This window comes from Dermacentor albipictus, chromosome 9 (genome assembly GCF_038994185.2).
Source record: "Dermacentor albipictus isolate Rhodes 1998 colony chromosome 9, USDA_Dalb.pri_finalv2, whole genome shotgun sequence".
In the NCBI taxonomy this organism is placed as follows: domain Eukaryota; kingdom Metazoa; phylum Arthropoda; class Arachnida; order Ixodida; family Ixodidae; genus Dermacentor; species Dermacentor albipictus.
In genome coordinates, this window is record NC_091829.1 from 117,406,975 (window position 1) to 117,427,649 (window position 20,675).

General features: G+C 46.8%; 1 protein-coding gene across 1 annotated transcript in view; it reads left to right on the plus strand.

The window, feature by feature from the left end:
• The window catches only part of LOC139049643 (uncharacterized), a 32,663-nt gene extending 12,166 nt beyond the window's left edge, over positions 1-20,497 (plus strand). Inside the window, exon 2 of the mRNA XM_070525291.1 lies at positions 20,307-20,497. Within this exon, the coding sequence (XP_070381392.1) occupies positions 20,307-20,348 (42 nt within the window). The 3' untranslated portion in view covers positions 20,349-20,497. The remainder of the gene's footprint in view (positions 1-20,306) is intronic.
• Positions 20,498-20,675: the final 178 nt, after the last annotated feature.

Below are 20,675 nucleotides of genomic sequence, written 5' to 3' on the forward strand. Positions count from 1 at the left end.
CAGCTGGCGGGGTCTTGCATGCGCTTGTGAGACCGAGTGCACAATTTATGCCAGCGTTGCGTCTGAACAGAACTGAGATGATATTCGAGGCTTTTGATTCGCAAGGCACTTCGGATCTCGACTTCCCGTATGATGAACCGAACGAGACATCACTGCAAGCATCACCACCAGATGTATCCTCATCGGGTGGATTTCATGCAAGCCTGTACATCTTTGTTACAAGCTGCGTGAAACTGGACTGGTTTTCTTTTCTTTTTCAAAGACTCGGGCAAAGGAGATTCTGATTACGAGCCAACAGCGGGTTTGTGGAAATTCCCTCCTTAGAGACATGCCCAGTTTGCGCATTCACTTCCTACTGATCCGGATATTCCAGATACTGAGCCGCGTTCTCAAGTGAATTGGACTGCTTCGGACTATTTCAAACAGTATTTCCCTGAAGACATCTACTAAAACATGCATGAAATTGCTGAGGTGGGCTACCATAAAAAATGGGGACTGATAGATACCAGCTTTCATAGGGGCAACGTTTTTTATTATAGTTCCTTAGAATATCCGCCGATACGTCTTTATTGGCCTAAGTAAACGCTATAGCTGCAGCAACTTCTAGATGTTGTGGCTTGCGACTTCATGTTGCGAATAAACATAAAAGTTGCGAATAACGTGGAAATCAGTGACGAGTAGAAGAAAGCAGACCGACCATGGATATTTAGACCCTTCGTTGACCAGATAAGGTCGGCTTACATCCAGATCCCAAGAAGTCGCCCAGCAAGCACAAACAAACAATGCCAGTCGCGGGCAGAACAACACAGAAGTAATATATCTCTGGCAAGGTCCGTGCCAACAGACACCGTTTTATTTTTGGCCACTAGAGTACTACTGCACCTCTGCTTCGGCATCTTTCGAGCCAAGGCCTGCCTAGAACTGGAGCCACAATTAAGAACCGAGTACCGAAAGATTCCAAGCTCTTATGAAAAAGCACTTGTGAAGAAAGGCCGGGAATCCATTTATCATGCGGTAAATGTGGCTGATCGCACTTGCCTCGTTAAGTGGGCTGATAAGAAGCCCATAACGTTTGTTTCTTCTCACGTTAGGGAGAGGAAAATGCGAAACATGGAGCAAAAAGAGAGAGTCGATGACGATCGACGTAGACCGGCTGTCGTCAAAGAGTACAATAAGAATAGGGGAGGCGTTGACCTCTGTGATAGAATGGTGAGTACTTACCCAAGCAAGACAAGGACAACGTGCTGGACTCTTCGTGGTTTCTTTCCTTGTGGCGTGCTTGTAGGTAACGCACGCCCACACTATAAAGAAGACGGTAAACTCTTGCAAGTGCGAAGCAAAAATGCGCCTAATTAACTGGACTTTAAACTGCTCATTTCGCATAATTTTTTTAGACTCTGCAATGCACCTTCCATCTTCGAACGCATGATCGACAATGTCTTGCGTGGTTTGTAATGAAAAACCTGTCTGTGCTATCTCAACGACATCGTCATGTTTTCAACCACATTCTCATAACATTTGCAGCGTCTTGATGAAGTTCTTGCCTGTCTTGAAAGCGCTGGCCTGCAGCTCAACACAAGAAAGTGCAGTTTCACCAGCTAGACTATCAAAGTTCTGGGGCACTTAGTCAGCAAAGAAGATATTCGACCGGACCGTGAGAAGCTTGCTGCCATCCTCGACATTTGCGTCCGCTGCGTTAGAAAGACCTGCGCAATTTTCTACGACTTTCTGCGCCATTCACCATGCGCCATTCGTTTGGTCCGCTGATTGTGAACGTGCTTTCCTGGCTTCGAAACATTCCCTGACGTCAGACCCAGTACTGTTCAACTTCGATCCGACCACGCCCACCATAGACCATGACGCTAGCCGCCATGGTCTCGGTGCCATTCCACTCTAACCGTGACAACACCGTCCGCGAACGAGTAATTGCTTGCGCTAGTCATACACTAACCACTGCAGCGAAGAATTACACCATAACCGAGCAGGGTGTGTCTTTTTGTTGTTGTTTGGGCAAGAATTCAGCATCGAGATGGCGCAATCCTTGCTGTTCACAACGCACACGTGTTTGTTGCACTTAGTCTGAGATATTTTATAGCATCTTCAAGAACTTGTTTTAGTTTCGCACCTAGAAATAACTCTGTACGGCACAAGAAAAGGTTTTAGTTTAATTACTTGTCATCTCTGAGTTTATTATCTTTTCATGAATCACACTGAATCCCGATGTGCCATATACAGGGTGTTTCAGCGAACACTTTCGAAAATCTTTAAATGTTGCCTGTGGCAGATGTCATAATTCTAGTTCATGAGCTGGTCTACTCGAAGCGGCGGACAATACATGCATAAATAATTGAGACACAAAACCACCGAAATAATTAAAATGCACTAATTAGCTTTTAACTAATTGCATTATGGCCCATATTGCAATTTACAATTTATTGCCGTGGAGTTCGCAAAGTGGATCCACTTGGAACTAATTTTCAGGATGACACCATTTTCGCGATATCCATTCCCGAACTTTGTGGAGAAATGCATTGGCCCTCCAGTTAATTTGTATACAAAACGTCGTTTAATGCACTGACGCACACAAGTAACTGGAACACCAATGCATTTCTCCGCATTTTTCAATGCATTTCTCCGCAATTGTTCGGAAATTTGTACCTCGAAACTGGTTTCATCTTGGCGATTAGTTCCAAGTGGATCTGCCTTGCGAAGTCCACTGCCAGAATTGGTAAATTGCAATATGGGTCCCAAGATAATTAGCTAGAACGTTAATTAGTGAATTATCGTTAATAAGTCAGTATTGCGTTTCATTTTTTTTTTTTGTGCAAATAGTGTCCACCGCTTCGCGTACACCGGCTCATAAACTAGAATTGAGCTATCTGCCGCAGGCAACTTTTGGAAAATTTTCAAAGTACTCGCTGGAGCACCCTGTATTGCGAATGCCTTGTTATGCCAACAAAATTTGTAAATCAATAAAACTTCTTTTTTATGATAAGCTGCCCTAGGTGGTCTTATGAATGTCTTTTATTGAACCATATGCCACGACTGATCACTCGGATCTCACGAGGATATGTCGTGGCGTGCGAGATTACCACAACCGGCTGTTACTTGCCGATAGCTGACGTCAGTCAAAAAGGGTGTTTGTAATACATCGTGTCATGCGCTGTTGTGTGTTTCAGCAACTGTTCCAAAATGAAAGAAGATAAGCTAGAGACTCAGTGCAAATCTGGGTTCGAGAATTCCCGAGATGCGCACACGGCGATTGCGATATCGGGGTTTGGTGTGTCATGGTGCGGGAGGTGACACTCGTCCGAAGTCTAAATCACCACGGCCCGCTTTAAGGCCCAGTGTTCCCTCCGTGAGGGAGCGGGCAGACGAAATACAAAGCATTTGGTTCTATTCAGCTGTAAGTCAACGTTTACTGCGTAATTTGTAACGAATAATGCAAGCATACACGCACGCGTTCGCAAACACACGCACGTACACGCATGCCCTCACGCACACACACACACGCACGCACGCACGCACGCGCGCACACACGCACACACACACACAAACACACACTCTCACGGATGCAAGTACAAGCACACACCGACACCGTATGCTAGTGTCGTCGTGAATTCAACTTGTTAAAATATTATTCCAGGCGTGTGCTGAATTTTAATAGTGAACATACCCCTCTCTCTAATAACCGCTTCAGGAGTTTCTTCTGTTGTTCTCGTTACAGTTTGCAGCCGTGTACAGTCCCTATTCCAGCCCTTGCGCTATATCCTTGAACAGGCTTCTTGATTCCGGTGCCGCTCGGGGCCACTGCACACAATCAGATAAGACCCAGGAGTAGCTTTCTTGCGCTAGGGACACGGAATGAGACTCTTAATTTTTCCCCATGTCTGCGCTGTTTTCTTTCGGTCTCTGCATCTTTAGAAGTGCGCTCTTCGCACCAACTCATATCCACATAAGCAGCAACTTCCTTAATTAGCTCGGGCTTATTTTAGTTGTGTAAAGCGGCTCTATCTATGCTGGAGCACGCGTATGGAAACGTGTCTTTCTTTTTCTTGTTTACCACACAGTTTCTTAGCAAACAAGCAGCAGCCGTCGACGCCTTCTTGACAAAGCGTGCGGAGCAGCCAAACGACTTCCTTTCAAGAGCTCGCTGGTCGCTCGTGCGGAAATAGAAACGACACTGGCTGCCTCTTCTGCTGTTGTTCTTTCTTGTTATTACTTCTTTACTTGTTTGCCCGTATTTTGGTTTTCCGAACGTGTACTGTCCGTTAATCAGATTTCTAGGTCCGGCAACACTTGCTTTTTCCGACTCACGGACGCACGTTTGCCGCCACGCAACTGAAAATTAAGGTGAGCTCGCACAACCTGAATGTCTTTTTGCTTCTCTTTTCTCAAGAGCGCTATTCGTTTTATTGCTTGAAAAACTTGCGCAATGCCTCACGACTTCAAGTTTACCAGAGAGCTGGAAGAATGCCAGCATTATACTAATCCATAAGAGAGGCGACGTTAATGCACTGAAGAATATGGGCCCATTAGCTTGCTTTCAGTATTGTATAAAATATTCACCAAGATAACTTCCAATGGAATCAGGGTAGCACTAGACTTTAATAAACCAATAGAGCAGATTGGCTTCAGGAAGGAATATTCCACAATGGATGAAATGCATGTCATCAGTCAAGTAATCGAGAAATATCTGGAGTACAATCAAGCTCTCTATATAAGTTTCATAGACTATAAAAGTAAATTTGATTCAGCAGAGATACCACCAGTCTTGGAGGCATTGCGTAATCAAGTAGTACAAGGGGCATACGTAAATATCTTGAATAGTACCTACTGAGATGCGGCAGCTTCCTTGGTTTTCCGCAAGAATAGAAAATTGTCTATGAAGAAAGGTGTGAGGCAAGCATCTACAGTCTCTCCAGTGTTATTTTCTGCATGCTTAGAAGAAGTATTTGAGTTATTAGGCTGCGGAGGCTTGGGAGAGTGGATCAAAGCCGAACATCTCATTAACCTTTCGTTCGCAGATGACACTGTCCCGTTCAGCAATACTGGGAATGAAGTGCAACCAATGATTTAGGACCTCAACCAAGAAAGTGTAAGAGTGGGGTTGAAGATTGATATACAGAACACAAAGGTGACGTTAATGTCCTGGCAAGGGCAGAATAATTTATGATCGCCAGTCAGCTTCTAGAGCCTGTGGATGCCCACGTTTAAATATAGTCAATCTCACATGTCGGCTGCTGCACTGCGAAAGCTGGCCGGTTTCAACCAATCAGGAAGGCGAGCTCCTCCGCGTCGTATTAGTCCACGCTTCCTTTCAGGCCTGACGTAATCGGTTCAATGCCCATACGCTCAGCGGACGCAAGTTCGAATCCGTATAGGTTTAAAACAAAAACAATTTTCCGCAAATTTTTTGACGCTGCCTAACGCCAAATACACCGCACCGCACTGTTTGAATAGTAGTTTTGTTACTTTTTGTTTTTTGCTTTGTTTACCGGGTGCCCGCGACGTACGATTGCTCCTCACGGGGTCCGATAAAAAACATCTAAATGTTGCCTGTTTCTTTTAAAGTTGGTTCTGTTTTTATAGGCATAATTGTTTTACAGCGATTTTTATAGGCATAATCGTTTTACAGCGAAACTGTACATGACTCACACTTCGGAATTTCTTTCTGGCGTAGTCCGTCACCAGAATACGCTATGCGGCAAATCCAACTCTCTCGCGAGTGCCTTGCAGCTCTCAGTCTATCTTCGAAATAAATCATGTGCAAGAGCCCGCTAAGACAACTCTAACATTACGCCGTGTTTCATTCACTCGTCATAATTGTTTACTTTACCGTGGAGTTGTCAACTTCTCGGAACTTCAGTCTGCTGTTAATACATGGACTTTTACGGGAGCAGCAAGGATAAAAATAACGGCGCTAACTCGTGCTTCACCGAAACTAGCCCAAAGCAAATTGTATTACGTTTGACTGCTCAGATGGCAGGGACGTTTATCTCAGCCGGTGTCATGGTATCATGGTATCAGCCGATATCATTATCAGTCGCAGTTTTGCTACAAATAGCATAATACCACCAAAGCGGCATTGCATCAGCGTCGCAAAGCCACTATGAAACGGGCAGCCCTATGTTGGCGGGATGCCTCTTTATTGCACAAGCAGCTTTAGTCAGCCACCATCACCATGTCACAACGGAAAAGAACAGAAAAAGACCAAACACAATACAACAGTTTTCTAACATGTGTACAGATGTAGAACTTTTGAAATGATGGGTTTTCATTTGTACACTTCAGAAAGATGCACATAAAATACACAGGCTACTTTGAGAAATTTCTCTGTACTATGCATACATGGCCTGCAGGGGCGTCTACTTATTGCACGAAAATCTGTTTGAGAACCATCACCTCTGTTCATTGCCGATTAGTGCAAAAACATTTGTAGTTCTTTAAGTAAAAAATAGGAATTAATAAAGGGAAAATCAGACATCCGCCGAAGCACAACGCTTGCTACAAAGGAAACCGATACGGTTTCCTCGAGAGAAAGGCCTCGCAGTTGAAGAAGAAATAGTCCTGGTCTGGGGCTCGAACAGGGGACCTCTCTACTTTGCGGGTTTTCTGCAGAACTATCGTGCAAAACATGAATTCTGTTCGTACGGAAAGAGCCAGCTCAAAATATGCAAAAGAAGAAAACCGCGCATTGTCCACAACTAAAACAATTCCAGGTGGCAGAAGAGGCAGCAGTTTCTCAGGCAACCACTTTTTGTAGCCCTCTCCATTCATCTCCTCGTGATGATTGCCTTAGCTTTCCTTCGCGCGAAACACTTCCTCTGCGCCTTCAATAAAGCAATTATCATTGCCGCAGTGGGTCACAAGAAGCCTGCCGGCTTTACCACTGGTGTTTCGGAGGCCCGTCGACAGCCTCCGATTGACGTGCCTTATGCAGGGTATCTACAGTTTCGTCAACCCCCCCCCCCCCCTTCACTACTCGTGTGGCCGGCGTTGACCCACGTTTCGTCGGTGTAAAAGAATCTGGCTACCTTGCCGTCAGAACTCCTCAATCTGGAACAGATAGCGGCGGCGCGACCTGCACAATGTGCCTCGCTTTGATGAGCAATGCATTGCGAGAACGTTTCTTGTATCGGAAGCCAGGCTTCTTTAATATTTTGTGCATAGTTTCCGTCGATACGGATGGCAGCTCGCTGCCCCCTTCAAAGTGTTGCAGCAGCTCCGAGACAGTGGGGATCTCGCTTCTCCGAGAAAAGTCGTGCAAAACTTCGCAACACCCCGAGTTAAATTCGTCCAGCTTCTTTTTTGCACTCACGATCTCTTCCACCAGGATGCTTCTTCGGTGTCAATATTCTGCCCGCCTTTTCTTTCTCCGACACCCACTCGTACACCATCCGCTCGCTCACCTTCGTGAGTTGTGCTCTCCTTTTGACCTCAAAATTCATGCTGGCTCCTTCCGCGCGCTAATTGTGATGCGATTCCAACACGTTTAAAGCTAACGTCTTCGCCTCTCTCAGGAAACATTGTACTGTAGAAGAATGGCTAATGACGGCGCACCTCTTCCCAGGAAACCGCTTTTTTCTTTTTTGCGTTTGCTTCGTATGCTCGTTTAACTGCATGCAAAAAAGCTTTCAGTATATCTGAACAATAAGCGCAAATCAATGCTACAATCGGTGGCTAATTTCCTGTATATTTGCTACAATATGTGCAATAATGTGCAAGGAACTGTTTCTTCAATGCTCTTGGCGGTAAGTAAAAAAAACAGTTTCCAGTTCTAAAGCCAAAGAGCTTAAAATAATCAAGATGAAGGCCACCTAGTGGGCCTTGAATAACATAAATACGCACAACAATACATATTTTAGTGATTAGACCAAGGAACGGAACGTGCAATGGGTGCACTATTTGGCCCTGTGCTAGGGCAGCTCCATCTCGCACATCGTAGCTTCCACCCAGCTGCAACCAGCCTGTCGGATGGCGTATGGATCAGTTACTCATAGGACACTCTGATCACGATATGAAGATTCACAGAAGAATAAAAATGAGTGGCAGTGCATACGGCCGGCATTACGAAATCCCAATTAAGAACTTACTACTGTCGTTGAATAGAAAAGTTTACACTCATTGTGTTTTACGGGTGTTAAAATGTGGGGCAGAAACATGGAGGTTAACACAAAGACTGGAGAACAAGTTATGCACTACGCATGGAGCGATGGGACAAAGAATGGTATGCGCACCGTTAACATACAGGAAGACAGCTGCGTGGATAACAAAGTAAACAGGCATAGCCGATACTCTAGTAGACATTAAGAGAAAAAAAATGGAGCTGGGCAGGACATTTAAGGCGTAGAGTAGATGACCAGTGGACCATTAGAATTACATGATGGGCACCACGGCAAGCGAAGTGCCGTCGACGGCGGCATAAAATTAACTGGGGTGATGAAATGGGGAAATATGCAGGCGCAGGTTGGAATCAGCCAGAGCTAGACAGAAGTAATTGCAAATAGCTGGGAGAGGCATTCCTTGTTTGCACATAAAAATAGGTTGTTCAAGAAGAAGTAGAAGAAGAGGAAGAAGAATAAGAAGATGGTGGTGGTGGTGGTGGTGTGGTGGTGGTGGTGATGATGATGATGATGCTGATGACGACGACGACTACGAAAATTACTTTCTTTACTGAAATGTGTTTTCGGTTCATCCCACACACTTTTAGCAAACACTCATGTATGTAGGCGCGAAGAAGAAGGGAAAGTGGGGCAGGGTCTTTTCGGGTGGCTGGCACGTGCGGCACGTCGCATGCCACCAGCTACAGCACGTGCCCAAGTGTGTGGGTGAGCCGCAGCACACGCACAAGGGCCAGTTTCCATCTAGCCATGGACGAGAATGAAACGAGCCATTGATGACCAATTTTATCTCGCTCCATTGCGTTTATCATGTCACATCTTAAGTAATTGAGTTATGTGGTTTTACGTGACAAAAGCACGATCCGATTATGAGGTACGCCGTTGTGGGCGACTCCAGATTAATTTCTACCTCGTGCGTTTTCCTAAAGGGTACCCAGTGCACATTCCACGGGTGTCTGCATTTCACCGTCATCGATGTGCGGCCACCACAAAAATTTATAGAGGACGGCAACATAGCTCTAACTAGACGTGCGATGACAAAAGACGTATTTGAAAACTCTGTAATCATTTTGACAGCCTTGGGCGCACAGAAATATCCGGCAAGAGAATTTCACAGGCAGAGATATGAAACTCTCCTGTCAAAAATTTCTTGCGCCCAAGGCTCTGAGAATGACTACATAGTTTTCAACTACGCCTTTTGTTATCGCACGTCTAGTTATAGCTCCATTGTTGTCCTGTATAAATTTTCTAAGGCCCTAACGGTAACGGTGTTACCAGTGCGAAAAGAACATACCCTCAAGTGTGTAAACATTTTTGCAGTCTGACAGTGATTGTATATGGTAGCGATACTGAAGAACAACAAGGGCAGCAAGAGCGAAATAAAAGTTAGCTATCAAACTGCATGCTCGGAGCTGTTAAAACTGGCCCTATCAATGCCGTTTTCTGTACAATATATCGTTTATTTATTCGTCATTGTTACTAATGAGTGCACAGATTTTCTGTTTCGAGCGATCTTGTGTTAACGGCTACTGCTAAATAATGGACTGGCGGCGTTAAGTCCGCATAACATTTTCTTGTTCAACAAATACTCACGACCCGCCTTGTTTTGATATTGTGCCTGTGTTATTTGCTAATGTTCCAACGTTTGCTGTTATTCCTGGCTCTCCGAGCTAGTGTGCTATGCTTGCAAGCTGATGAGGCTCTTGGGGCCTGGCTGAAGTTGTGAACGTACTCAGGGCATTTCAATCCCTACCTCTGGCTCTGCCAGGAGCGCGCCATCTCAGCGCCAAAAAGTAACGGTCGAACGCTTCCCTTGTCCGAAGAGAGACGGCATACCTCGATTGCTACCCGTTTCCTAACGATAATTACTTGGTCGCCTTTCCCTCAAACCCCCCTACTCAGTGCCGCATACTGTTTGTCTCTAGCACGTTGTAGAAAATGAGCCGTAATTAGGACGCCGCACTGATGGTATTCTCCGGGTCACACGCTAGCTTGCTATTTAAAGCAAATTAAGTGTATGGGATCTACGTGAAGTGGATGTAAAGGGACCGTTAACTACGAAAGATGTTATACGTGAACCGGCAGTAAGAGGGTATTCTAAAGTAAGTAAGTCAGGCAATAGTTAATGGGGAAAGCTCGGCTAGTTAAGTGTGTATTCGAGGCCTCACACATTAGACTGGCGAAGTAACGACGAAGGAGATGGAATGAGCAAATAACGAGCTGCTGAGCTGGGCTTAGCATTTGTACGCGTAAGTAAAGGCATCGAGCATGACTCGTCGTGATGGCAGTGAGGTTTACGAGTCAGAGGAGGACTTGGAAAACAGTGTAGGAAATGAGGAAAGTTCTAGTAGTCAGTGTATTTGCTAGAGTTAAAGCATTGTAAACCACCTTAACCAAGGCAAATGCTCTCAAACTTGACGCTTTGTTCTGCGACTTTATTGGTCTATGTCCTTCGCCTTCCTTGCAACTAGTTAGGTTTCACCCTTGTGTTTAAGGATACAAGCCTGTATTCAGTGCATCAGTACAAAAGGCCAAAGAAGTGGGACGTTTCAAAAGACCTAAGACGTTCGCTTAATTCAATTAAGAATTGTGTTTCATTTATTTTGCATAAGAATTGCCGCTTATAGGATTGTTTGAAGGCTTCGTATACACTGCAAAACGTCACTGGATAGGCAAGGACACATATGTGGTAGATATGGACATGCATTGCATGTCACCGTAGGGGCGCCCTATCGCGGAGCAATCCGTCAGTTGATGGAGGAAAAAGAACCCAATAAAGTCGCCCTCAAATAAATGAGCAATGAGTAAAACGCCAAACTTCATGCACTGCCATGAGATACTTGTAAATGAGAACACAGCTACCTCAACAAGAAAACTTCACTGAGCTCAATACCAAACGCAGCAGTGTATGTAATGATACTGGCATGACAGTGGCACAAGAAGAAATACTGAGAGAAAGAGAAACATGGCTCGCTCTTCTTTTTTACAGATTTGTGTCCTCGCTTGTTAAGCGCTGCCACATCAATATGAACGCTCACGAGCTCAACAAATATTTTACTCTATTGTCAAAATTGTTTATTTGCTTTCCCGTAGAAGCATTACACAAATATTGTTGCACACCCGCATCACATCACGTACACAAGTTGGTAGAGCCATATGACGAACGGCGTTCCCGTGTTTTGCAAAACGTAGTCAGCAATGCTAAACAACAAATTACAAGCGGCATAGAGAATAGTATGCAGCATTCTGAAAGCTAATGTAGATATGAAGCTACATTCGCAATAATTTTATCATGCCACATGCTGAGAAGTAAATGCTGCCTGCTGTAACGGGCTCAGAAATGAATGAACTCTATATATCAAACACGTAATGAACTGTGGGCACCACATAATGCGCCGTGTTCTACTTGTAAAGCAACTGGTGCTCGTAATTTCACGCCCAAAGTGAAAGTTTAGAAAAATTTCTGTAGTAACGTTTCTCCAAACTACAGTTTTGTCGTTCTGCAGATCAGATAGAAGCTTTCAAAAAAATGCTCACAGAATCACACAAAAGAAAGATGACGAAACAATATTTAATTAAAGCACCGCGGTGCCACATGGCTTGTGTTGTTTCCTTCAACAAAATGCTTACGAGTGCACCGCAAGCAACTAGTTAACTGAGGACAGCACCTTGCGGGAAAAAAAATAGCACCGCAGGCACAATCTCACCGCAAACTACATTTGATTGCCCTTAGCCAACTTTCTCTCGAACGCTCGAAAAGGAGCTGAACTTGTCAAACGCGTCGCCCTAACACGTTGCTCACTTCTGCACGCCACTCAATGACATTGATGATGATGACGATGGATAAGAGCGCCATCTCTTTACTGAAATGGTCACTGCGCTTCGATGGCTCTCGCCGGCGATTTCCGAGCAGCCATTTTGCGGTCAGTCACCCTCAGCGTCCACTCGAACGCGTGTGTTTCTAAAGTGATTTCTCGTTGTAAGGGTCTGGCCGGCTAATTATTTAAATGCATTACGTACCTGCGAAAACAACAAAGGACAAAGAAGGAAACACACAGGACAGGCGCGGAACATCAACTGTGATTTACTCCGGCAAATCACACATTTATACATGTATCGTAATCACACTTGCTATTCATCAGACAACTATCACTCAACGTTGGCATGTGGACGTGAGTGGCATAAATTTCCATGTAAATATTTGGACTCTTTATCACTCAGTGACACTGAAGAAATGGTTACGCAACTGCCAGATTGCATTTTTATGCAGTAAGCTTCATCAATTTCTCGGCTCAGTTGCAACGCAATCATCTTCAAGACTTCTGTGTCGGGGAACCTAGGCGTGCAATTACGACAGTGGCGACAATGGTCAGTCAATTTGCCACCCCCCCGCCAATCCTTCTACCCCTGCAGTTTGACGTTTAGACAGCGTCCCATCTGCCCTATGTAGCTGTTGCCACAGGAGAGGGGTATGTGGTAGACTACCCCTATTCTACATGGGACGAACCTGTCAACGTGCTTGATACCACATTCATGTATTTTTTTCTTTCCCTGCACCATGTTGAACGTGACCGCCAGTTTCTTGGGCGCCGTGAAAACCACCGGTTCTTCACATTTTGCAGCCACCTTTTTGAGGCGGTGAGAGATTTGGTGGTAGTACGGCATGGGGGGGGGGGAGGGGGGCAACAGGTTTACGGCGTTGCGGCTTTACGCTTGGGCATAGCTCTGATGGACCTCGCGCTTTCTTGTCAAGGGTTTCTAGCACCGAGGTGACCATCTCATACTGAAATCTGGCCTGTGCAGTCTTTGCAGCTGTAAGAACACGCTATGTCGCATTTCATGCTGGCAGGACACATCAAGAGCAGCACGCAGGCAATTTTTCGAAATCCCCCTTTTTACATGATTCGAATGAGCAGACTGGTAGTTTAAAATCCCTTTTTATGATCGAGGCTGATACTTCCAGCACGCATGGCATCCAGCAACAATAGTGCAAATGTCCAGGAACTGCAGGCTTCCATGCGAGGGCAACTCAAAAGTGAAACTCAACCCAAGGGCGCTCTCTCGGAAAATTTCAAGAACACGGTTTACTGCAGTTGAACCGCCTCCCTTCCCTACCCCTTTAAAAAAATGGCATAATCGTCAACATATGTAAAAATCTTAGCCGAGTAGGCTGTGTCACGGCGTTCAGCAATTCGGTTGTCACAATATGATAAGAAAATAACACTTAATAAAGGGGCAATACAGGAACCAATGCACCCTCCGCGCTTTTGAACGAAGTTCCTTCCTTCGAAATAAACGATAATCGATGCCAGATAAAAATGAAGAATTTCTAAGAAGTCGTGCACACTTACGCCACATGCGTTCTGAGAGGCCACTGGGCCGTAGTCATCAATGGAATCCCTAATAAGGCATAGCTATTTATATTGGGGAATGTAATAAAATAAATCAATGATATCAATGGGAAACGAAAACGATTCCCTCGAGCCTTCCTGATCACGAAGAAATGGGATAAGCTCCTCAGAATTCCTTATCATGAACGGGTCCTCCAATCTGAGCAAGTGCAAGTGTTTCTGCCGAAACTTAGAGACAGACAGTCCCCTGCCACGTGTCACACTCCGATACGATGGCTCGGAATGGAACGCCTTCTTTATGGGTTTTCGCGGAGAAGAAAATGCTGAGTGCTCCGCACTTCGCACTCTTGATAGCCAAACCAAGCTTTGTCAGGTTACCCCTATCACACAAACCCAACGCTAGTTTTTTTTAGCTGAGTGGCAGTGCACGACATGATGGCAAAATTTTTTGCAACCCCTTCCCTCGCTTTCTGACGAAATAACGAATTAGGTAGAACGGTAAAACTACCTTCTTTAATAGAAATCATTAAAGCCAGATCATTCTGCTTGAGGTACTCGACACTTCGCTTAAGATCACGCTGCTGATTCTGCTTGGACCGTTTCACCGCGAGTGAGTTTACCCCTTCTGAAATACACATGCCTTTTTCATCCTCAGGCGCACATCTTGCAGTGTTCTTGACAATAGATGGGAGCTCGACCGGGGGCTCTTGGGGTTGAATACAGAACTGAGGTCCTTTAGATAAAACCAAATCAACACTTTTTGGCACATCAAAGTGTCCAATATAGGAAACCTTTCCTATTGGCACATTTACTCTTTTTCGAAACTTTGCCCGATCGAGGAGCGCTGGAAGACACAAGGACCACAGCAGTTTGGTAAAATGGATACATTCGCTAGAGTACCTTCTGTACACGGCTTCACAGCTCTGGGTTCCCTCCACTTGGGACGTTGCAAGCACCCGCAGGCATCCTTGAATATGTCGCACATGCCTCCATAGTTCAGACCTGAGTATCATCAATCTGGTAGGCAGCCTTTTCGAGGGAGTAGACGGGTAGAAGAGGAGAACAATTTCCGAAAGCACGAGCCGACGGTTCAGGGCAAAGGCATAAGTGTGGACGACGTTTTTAGATGCTGATGATGATGAAAAACTTTATTTATCCCTCTTTAAAGAGAAGGGGGCAATGGATTAGAGGGTGGGGGAGGAACTGCTTGAAGTAGGTCTCCTTTATCCTCTCAGCCCACTCCAGGATGGCCTCCTGAAGATCGGGTCTGGAGCTGCGCAAGGCAGCCTCCCACTGCTCCTCACTAATATTAATTGCTTGAGGAAAGGGGGAAGGGGGTGCTTAGGGCACCCCCACATCATGTGGTTTAAGTCTGCTTTGGGAGAGACACAGAATTTACAAGAGGGAGAAAGGTAAATGGCGGGATGAATGCGATGGAGGAGGTAAGGGGACGGAAAGGTGCGAGTCTGCAGCTGTCGCCACAGAACTTCACACCTACGCGGGGATTTGCCCATGAGTGGCGGAAAGGCTAAGCGGTCTAATCGGTAGTGTGCGCAGATGTCGTGGTAAGTAATAAGTCGATCCCGCGCTGTAAACGGCGCCTCCTCCGTGGCGAGGTCCGACACAGAAATTCTTCATTTTTATCTGGCATCGACCACCGTTTATTTCGAAGGAAAGAATTTCGTTCAAAAGCGTGGAGTGCGCATTGGTTCCGGTATTGCCCCTTTATTAATTGATATATCTTTATCATATTGTGACAAGTGAATTGCTGAACGCCTTGGCACAGCCTGCTCGGCTAAGATTTTTAGATATGTTGAAGATTATGCCACTTTTTGAAAGGGGTAGGGGAGGGAGGCGGTTCAACTACAGTAAACCGTGTCTTTGAAATTTTCCGAGAGAGCGCCTTTTGGTTAAGTTTCACTTTTGAGTTGACTTCGCGCGGAAGCCTGCAGTTCCTGGAGGAGGAGGAGGAATAAACTTTTATTGTAGAACCAGCACTTTATGATGGCCGGGCCTATGCCTCCCACGAAGGGACGTCGCGGGCTTGCCTCGCCGCCGCCTCGCAGGTGTGCTGGGTCGCCCAGGTTTGGTCGTTGAGGGCGGAGCTCCGCAGAGCCTCATGCAACCTCGACGAGAAAGTCGTGGTGTTAGTCTGTGCGTACTGTGCTGGGCACTCCCATAGCATATGCGGAAGCGTAGCCGGGTGAATTCCACAGCACCGGCAGTTGGGGGTAGTGTAGACTTCCGGAAATATAAGGTGGATGCGGGTGGGTGAAGGGTACGTGTTTGTTTGTAGTAGACGCAGGGTGGTAGCCTGCGCCCGGCTGAACTTTGGGTGAGGCGGGGGGAAGATTCGGCGACTCAGGTAAAAGGCCTTAACGAGATCGTTAAAAGTTGTCAGTCTGTCCCTGGTGTCCAACTCATCTCCAGTGACTCCGGCGCGGTTGACTAGGCCTCGCGAAATAGAGTGGGTGACCTCGGTGAGATTGGGGAGGTGTGGGTGAACAGGGCCCGCATGGGCTGGGATCCATGTTAGGGAGATAATGCTGTCTTTAGAGTGTGGTGCCTGGCAGAGGATGCGAAGAGCTTGGGGAGAAATACGCCCTTTGTTGAAGTTAGTAACGGCTGAGCGAGAGTCACACACTATGGTGTGACAGGTGGGATCTAAAGTGGCCAGGGCGATGACCACTTCTTCAGCCGTCTCTGCAGTGGGGGTAGTGACGCTGCAGGCATGGTGTAGGGCTCCATCGCGTGTGGCGACGGCCACAAATCGTGTGCCATGGGAGTATTGGGCTGCATCAACAAATGTGACGCCAGGTACGTTGGCAAGGGCTTTTATGATAGCTCCGGCCCGAGCTTGGCGCCGGGCCCTGTTATATTCAGGGTGCATATTTCTAGGGACAGGGTCTATGTAGATCCAGCTACGGATGTCGGTCTGGATCGGTTGTTTGGGGCCCTGTTTCTGGTGATAGGTGAAGCCAAGCGTGGACAGAATAAAGCGCCCCGTTTCAGCATGGGTGAGCCGTTCAAGCTGAGAGCGTTGTTGGGCTTCAATGAGTTCGGAAAGGTTGTTGTGAACTCCCAGTTGGTTGAAGAGTTCAGTGCTGGTGCAATGCGGGAGCCCAAGTGCTTGCTTGTAGACCCCTCGTATGAGGGTGTCGAGCTTGTTCTGCTCAGCCCGGTACCAGTTGAGGTACGCAGCAACGTAGGTAATGTGGCATATGACAAAGGATTGAACGAGTCGGAGAAGGCTTTCTTCTTTGAGTCCTCCTCGTCGGTTAGATATACGTTTAAGAAGTCATAGGGTGTTTTGAGATTGGGCACAGATCTTGTTGAGAGCCAAGGCGTTGGAGTCGTTGGTAGAGATGGCGAGACCGAGAACCCGGATACTAGGGACGTGTGGGATAGGACTGCCATCTTGAAGGCGCAGGGTGATGGCGTCACAGGGTCGGTGATCAGATTGGTGTTTGGGAGGGCGACCCCGCTGAATGGGCTTGTAGAGCATGAGCTCCGATTTAGCCGGCGAACAGCGCAGTCCAGTCCCTTGGAGATAGGCTTCAACCGTGTCAATCGCCGTTTGGAGGGCTGATTCCACTTGACCATCACTGCCTCGGTACGACCAGATGGTGATGTCGTCGGCGTAGATGGTATGGTTGATATTGTCGACTTGCTGTAGTTGCTTGGCAAGGCCAATCATGACTAAGTTAAAGAGCATGGGAGAGATAACCGAACCTTGCGGGGTGCCTTTGCTGCCAAGGGGAAGCTCGTCTGATCGTAAGTCCCCGGCCGAGAGGGTAGCCGTGCGATTGGAGAGAAAGTCACGGATGTAATTGTAGGCGCGCTCTCCCAGCTGGAGGTTGGAGACCTGCTCAAGAATAGGTGCATAGGAAATGTTATCAAAGGCTTGACTGAGGTCGAGTCCGAGAATGGCTTTCATGTTACGGGAACGATCGTTTAGCACTTGATGTTTGAGCTGCAACATAGCGTCTAGAGTAGAAAGGTGAGGGCGAAATCCAATGATGGTGTGGGGATAGAGAGAGTTGTCCTCAAGGTGACTGTTGATGGGTGCTAAGATGGCGTGTTCCATCACCTTGCCTACGCATGAAGTGAGGGAGATGCGCCTTAAGTTATTGAGGCTAGATGGTTTGCCAGGCTTTGGGATTAGGATAACGTTGGCAGTCTTCCAGGCGGCTGGAAGGGCACCACTGCGCCAGCAATCGTTGATGTAGTCAGTCAGATGGGACACGGACTCGTCATCGAGATTGCGAAGGCTTTTGTTAGAGACCCCGTCTGGCCCTGGAGCAGAACGACCATTAAGCTTGCGTAGAGCGGCATGTATTTCAGATACGCTGAAATCGGCGTCTAGTGTAGGGTTGGGGCTACCGATGTAATTGCTGTGTGGACTGACTTGTCCCCTGAAGATATATCTGGTGCAGAGGTAGTCAAGCACCTGTTGTGGACCTTGCTTATGGGTCTCCGTATAGAGGAGCTTCTGCAGCCGATCCTGTTGGGTGGTGCGGGTGGTGGTATTATCAAGCAGATGTTTGAGGAGTTTCCACGAGGAAGGGCGATGAAGTTGTCCATTCACCGTGTTACACAGCTCAGTCCATTGTTGCCGGCTGAGGATTTGACAATGCTCCTCGATGTCTGTGTTCAGTTTGGTGATCTTACTTCTGAGGTGACGGTTTAGGCGCTGCCCCTTCCATCGAGCTAGGATGGAGGCTTTAGCCTCCAGTTCCTAGACATTTGCATTATTATTGCTGGATGCCATGCGTGCTACAGATATCAGCCTCGAATAAAACAGGTACTTTAAACTACCAGTCTGCTCATTCAAAGCTTGAAAAAAGGGGAATTGAGAAAAACTGCCTACGTGCTGCTCTTGATAAGTCCTGCCAGCATGAAATGCTACATAGCGTGTCCTTACAGCTGCAAAGACTGCACAACGCCGAATTTTAGTATGAGATGGTCACCTCGGTGCTAGAAACCCTTGACAAGAAAGCGCGAGGTCCATCAGAGCTCCGCCCAAGCGTAGAGCCGCAACGCCGTAGACCTGTTGCCATCCCGTACTACCACCAAATCTCTCACCGCCTCAAGAAAGTGGCTGAAAAATGTAAAGTGCCGGCGGTTTTCATGGCGCCCAAGAAACTGGCGAGCATGTGCAACATAGTGCAGGGCAAGAAAAACAGAAATGAATGTGGTATCAAGCACGTTGACAGGTTCGTCCCATGCAGAATAGGGGTAGTGTACCGGATACCCCTCTCTTGTGGCAACAGCTACATAGGGCAGACGCGATGCTGTCTAAACGTCAGACTGCAGGAGCACCGCGCAGGGGTAGAAGTACTGGCGGGGGGTGGCAAATTGGCTGTCCATTGTCGCCACTGTCGTAATTGCACGCCTAGGTTCCGCAACACCGAAGTCTTGAAGATGATTGCGCCACAACTGACCCGAGAAATATATGAAGCTTACTGTATAAAAATGCAATCTGGCAGTTGCGTAAACAGCTCTTCCGTGTCACTGTGTGATAAAGAGTTCAAATGTTTACATGCAAATTTATGCCACTCACGCCCGCATGCAACGTCGATTGATGGTTGTCTGATGATTGGCAAGTGTGGTTACGATACACGTATAAATGTGGGATTTCCTGGAGTAAATCTCCGTTGAAGTTCCACGCCTGTCCTGTGTGTTTCCTTCTTTGTTCCTTTGTTGTTTGCGCGGTTACATGATGCATTCCAATGTCGACCACCAACTCGCCCGACTATCCCTGTTAAATAATTATTGAAGTTGTGCATCAAAGATTGGGGATGCACATTGCTTGGTTGAGTGGAAAGAGTGGATCTAGTCACTTACAGATACAAGCAAGCCCTCTAAGCGCGATTTCCTGTATTCATGTGTCAGTGAGGCACAGCTAAATTGACGTGGGTACATCAATTAGTGCACTTCGCGGTACAGTAATTTATGCCACTGCTGCCGTTGTCTATGCCACGAAAGATTTCTTTGCATGGTGAGCTTACAGGTGTTCAACGGCTCTCTTCGTCCTCCCTAAAGGCGTACTCACACGGGGCATTGATCACTTGAGATATGAGAAGGAATCATCCATGACGTTTCTGTGATAACAGAACGACGTGACTGAGTTGGCTATCTTGTGCGCATGTCTTCCGTGTTATACCCATCGCACGTGTTACAATGAGCGATGCACCGTGCCTAAATAAACCCTTGTTTCTTGTGCAATAAAGGAATCTTGCAATGGCTGCTGCTGCGTCCACATCGGTTATTACAGTTTTTTCCGGTGAACCTCCTCTCTCTCTCTCCTAATCAGCAGCAAACTCGCGTGCATCTACGCCGAGGTGGGCGCTGAGACATGCTCCCTAAAAAGCTGCAGCAGATAGCACTCCTTGCTTTCGACAATTACTCTCTCTCTCTCTCTTTCTCACCACCGAGAAAGTAAGCGCAGGAAGGCTGGGTGAGCTCCTCAGCCTCTGTTGAATATTTGTTGCTCGGAAAGAGATGTTCCCCCGGTGCATTTGGGCAAATCGTCGGGGCCATGCTGCCTAACGAAGACGCCACGGCATCGTCCCATGGTATGCTGCCCTTGTGGCAGGGAGGTATTCTCCCTCCCCTTGAATACCCCTTTAACTTCATAGCTGCGTTTATTATTACCACATTTCATTTACTACAGTTTCATTTCTTACTTCCAATTCCGTTAGTTTATTAATGAATATTCAAAATGCATATTGATGTGGCAACACAGGCCGGGTCCGCAATGTTGACTAGCGCTGTTATCAAACCCCTGTATAAAGTGTGAAGTGGCGATTTTCGCCTTTTGGCCTTTCAGGACTCTAAAATGCAAGAATTGGCTTCACCGTCCAGCGAATAATGAAGAGCGAACTTCACTGCACCCCTATAAATGAACGAAGCCCCGCCCGCTATCTTTTTCGCCCTTGACTGTACGCCCGAGGGGCTACTCATTTGAACCCGACACCTTTGCGCCACTACCGAGCCTTTTTTCGAGGTGATGTGCTCTTCAAGCCTGAAGGTAAGTACGCTTACAAATTGATTATACACATAAAGTGCAATAACAGCCGAGTGACTGGTGGCGGCATTGCTAAGTATACTCGGGAAAGAAGGCAGCCGTGTAACCTGTCGCATGTGTGTGGTGTGACCGAACCTTCGAGGAATGCCATGGAACAATTGTTGGGTGGTT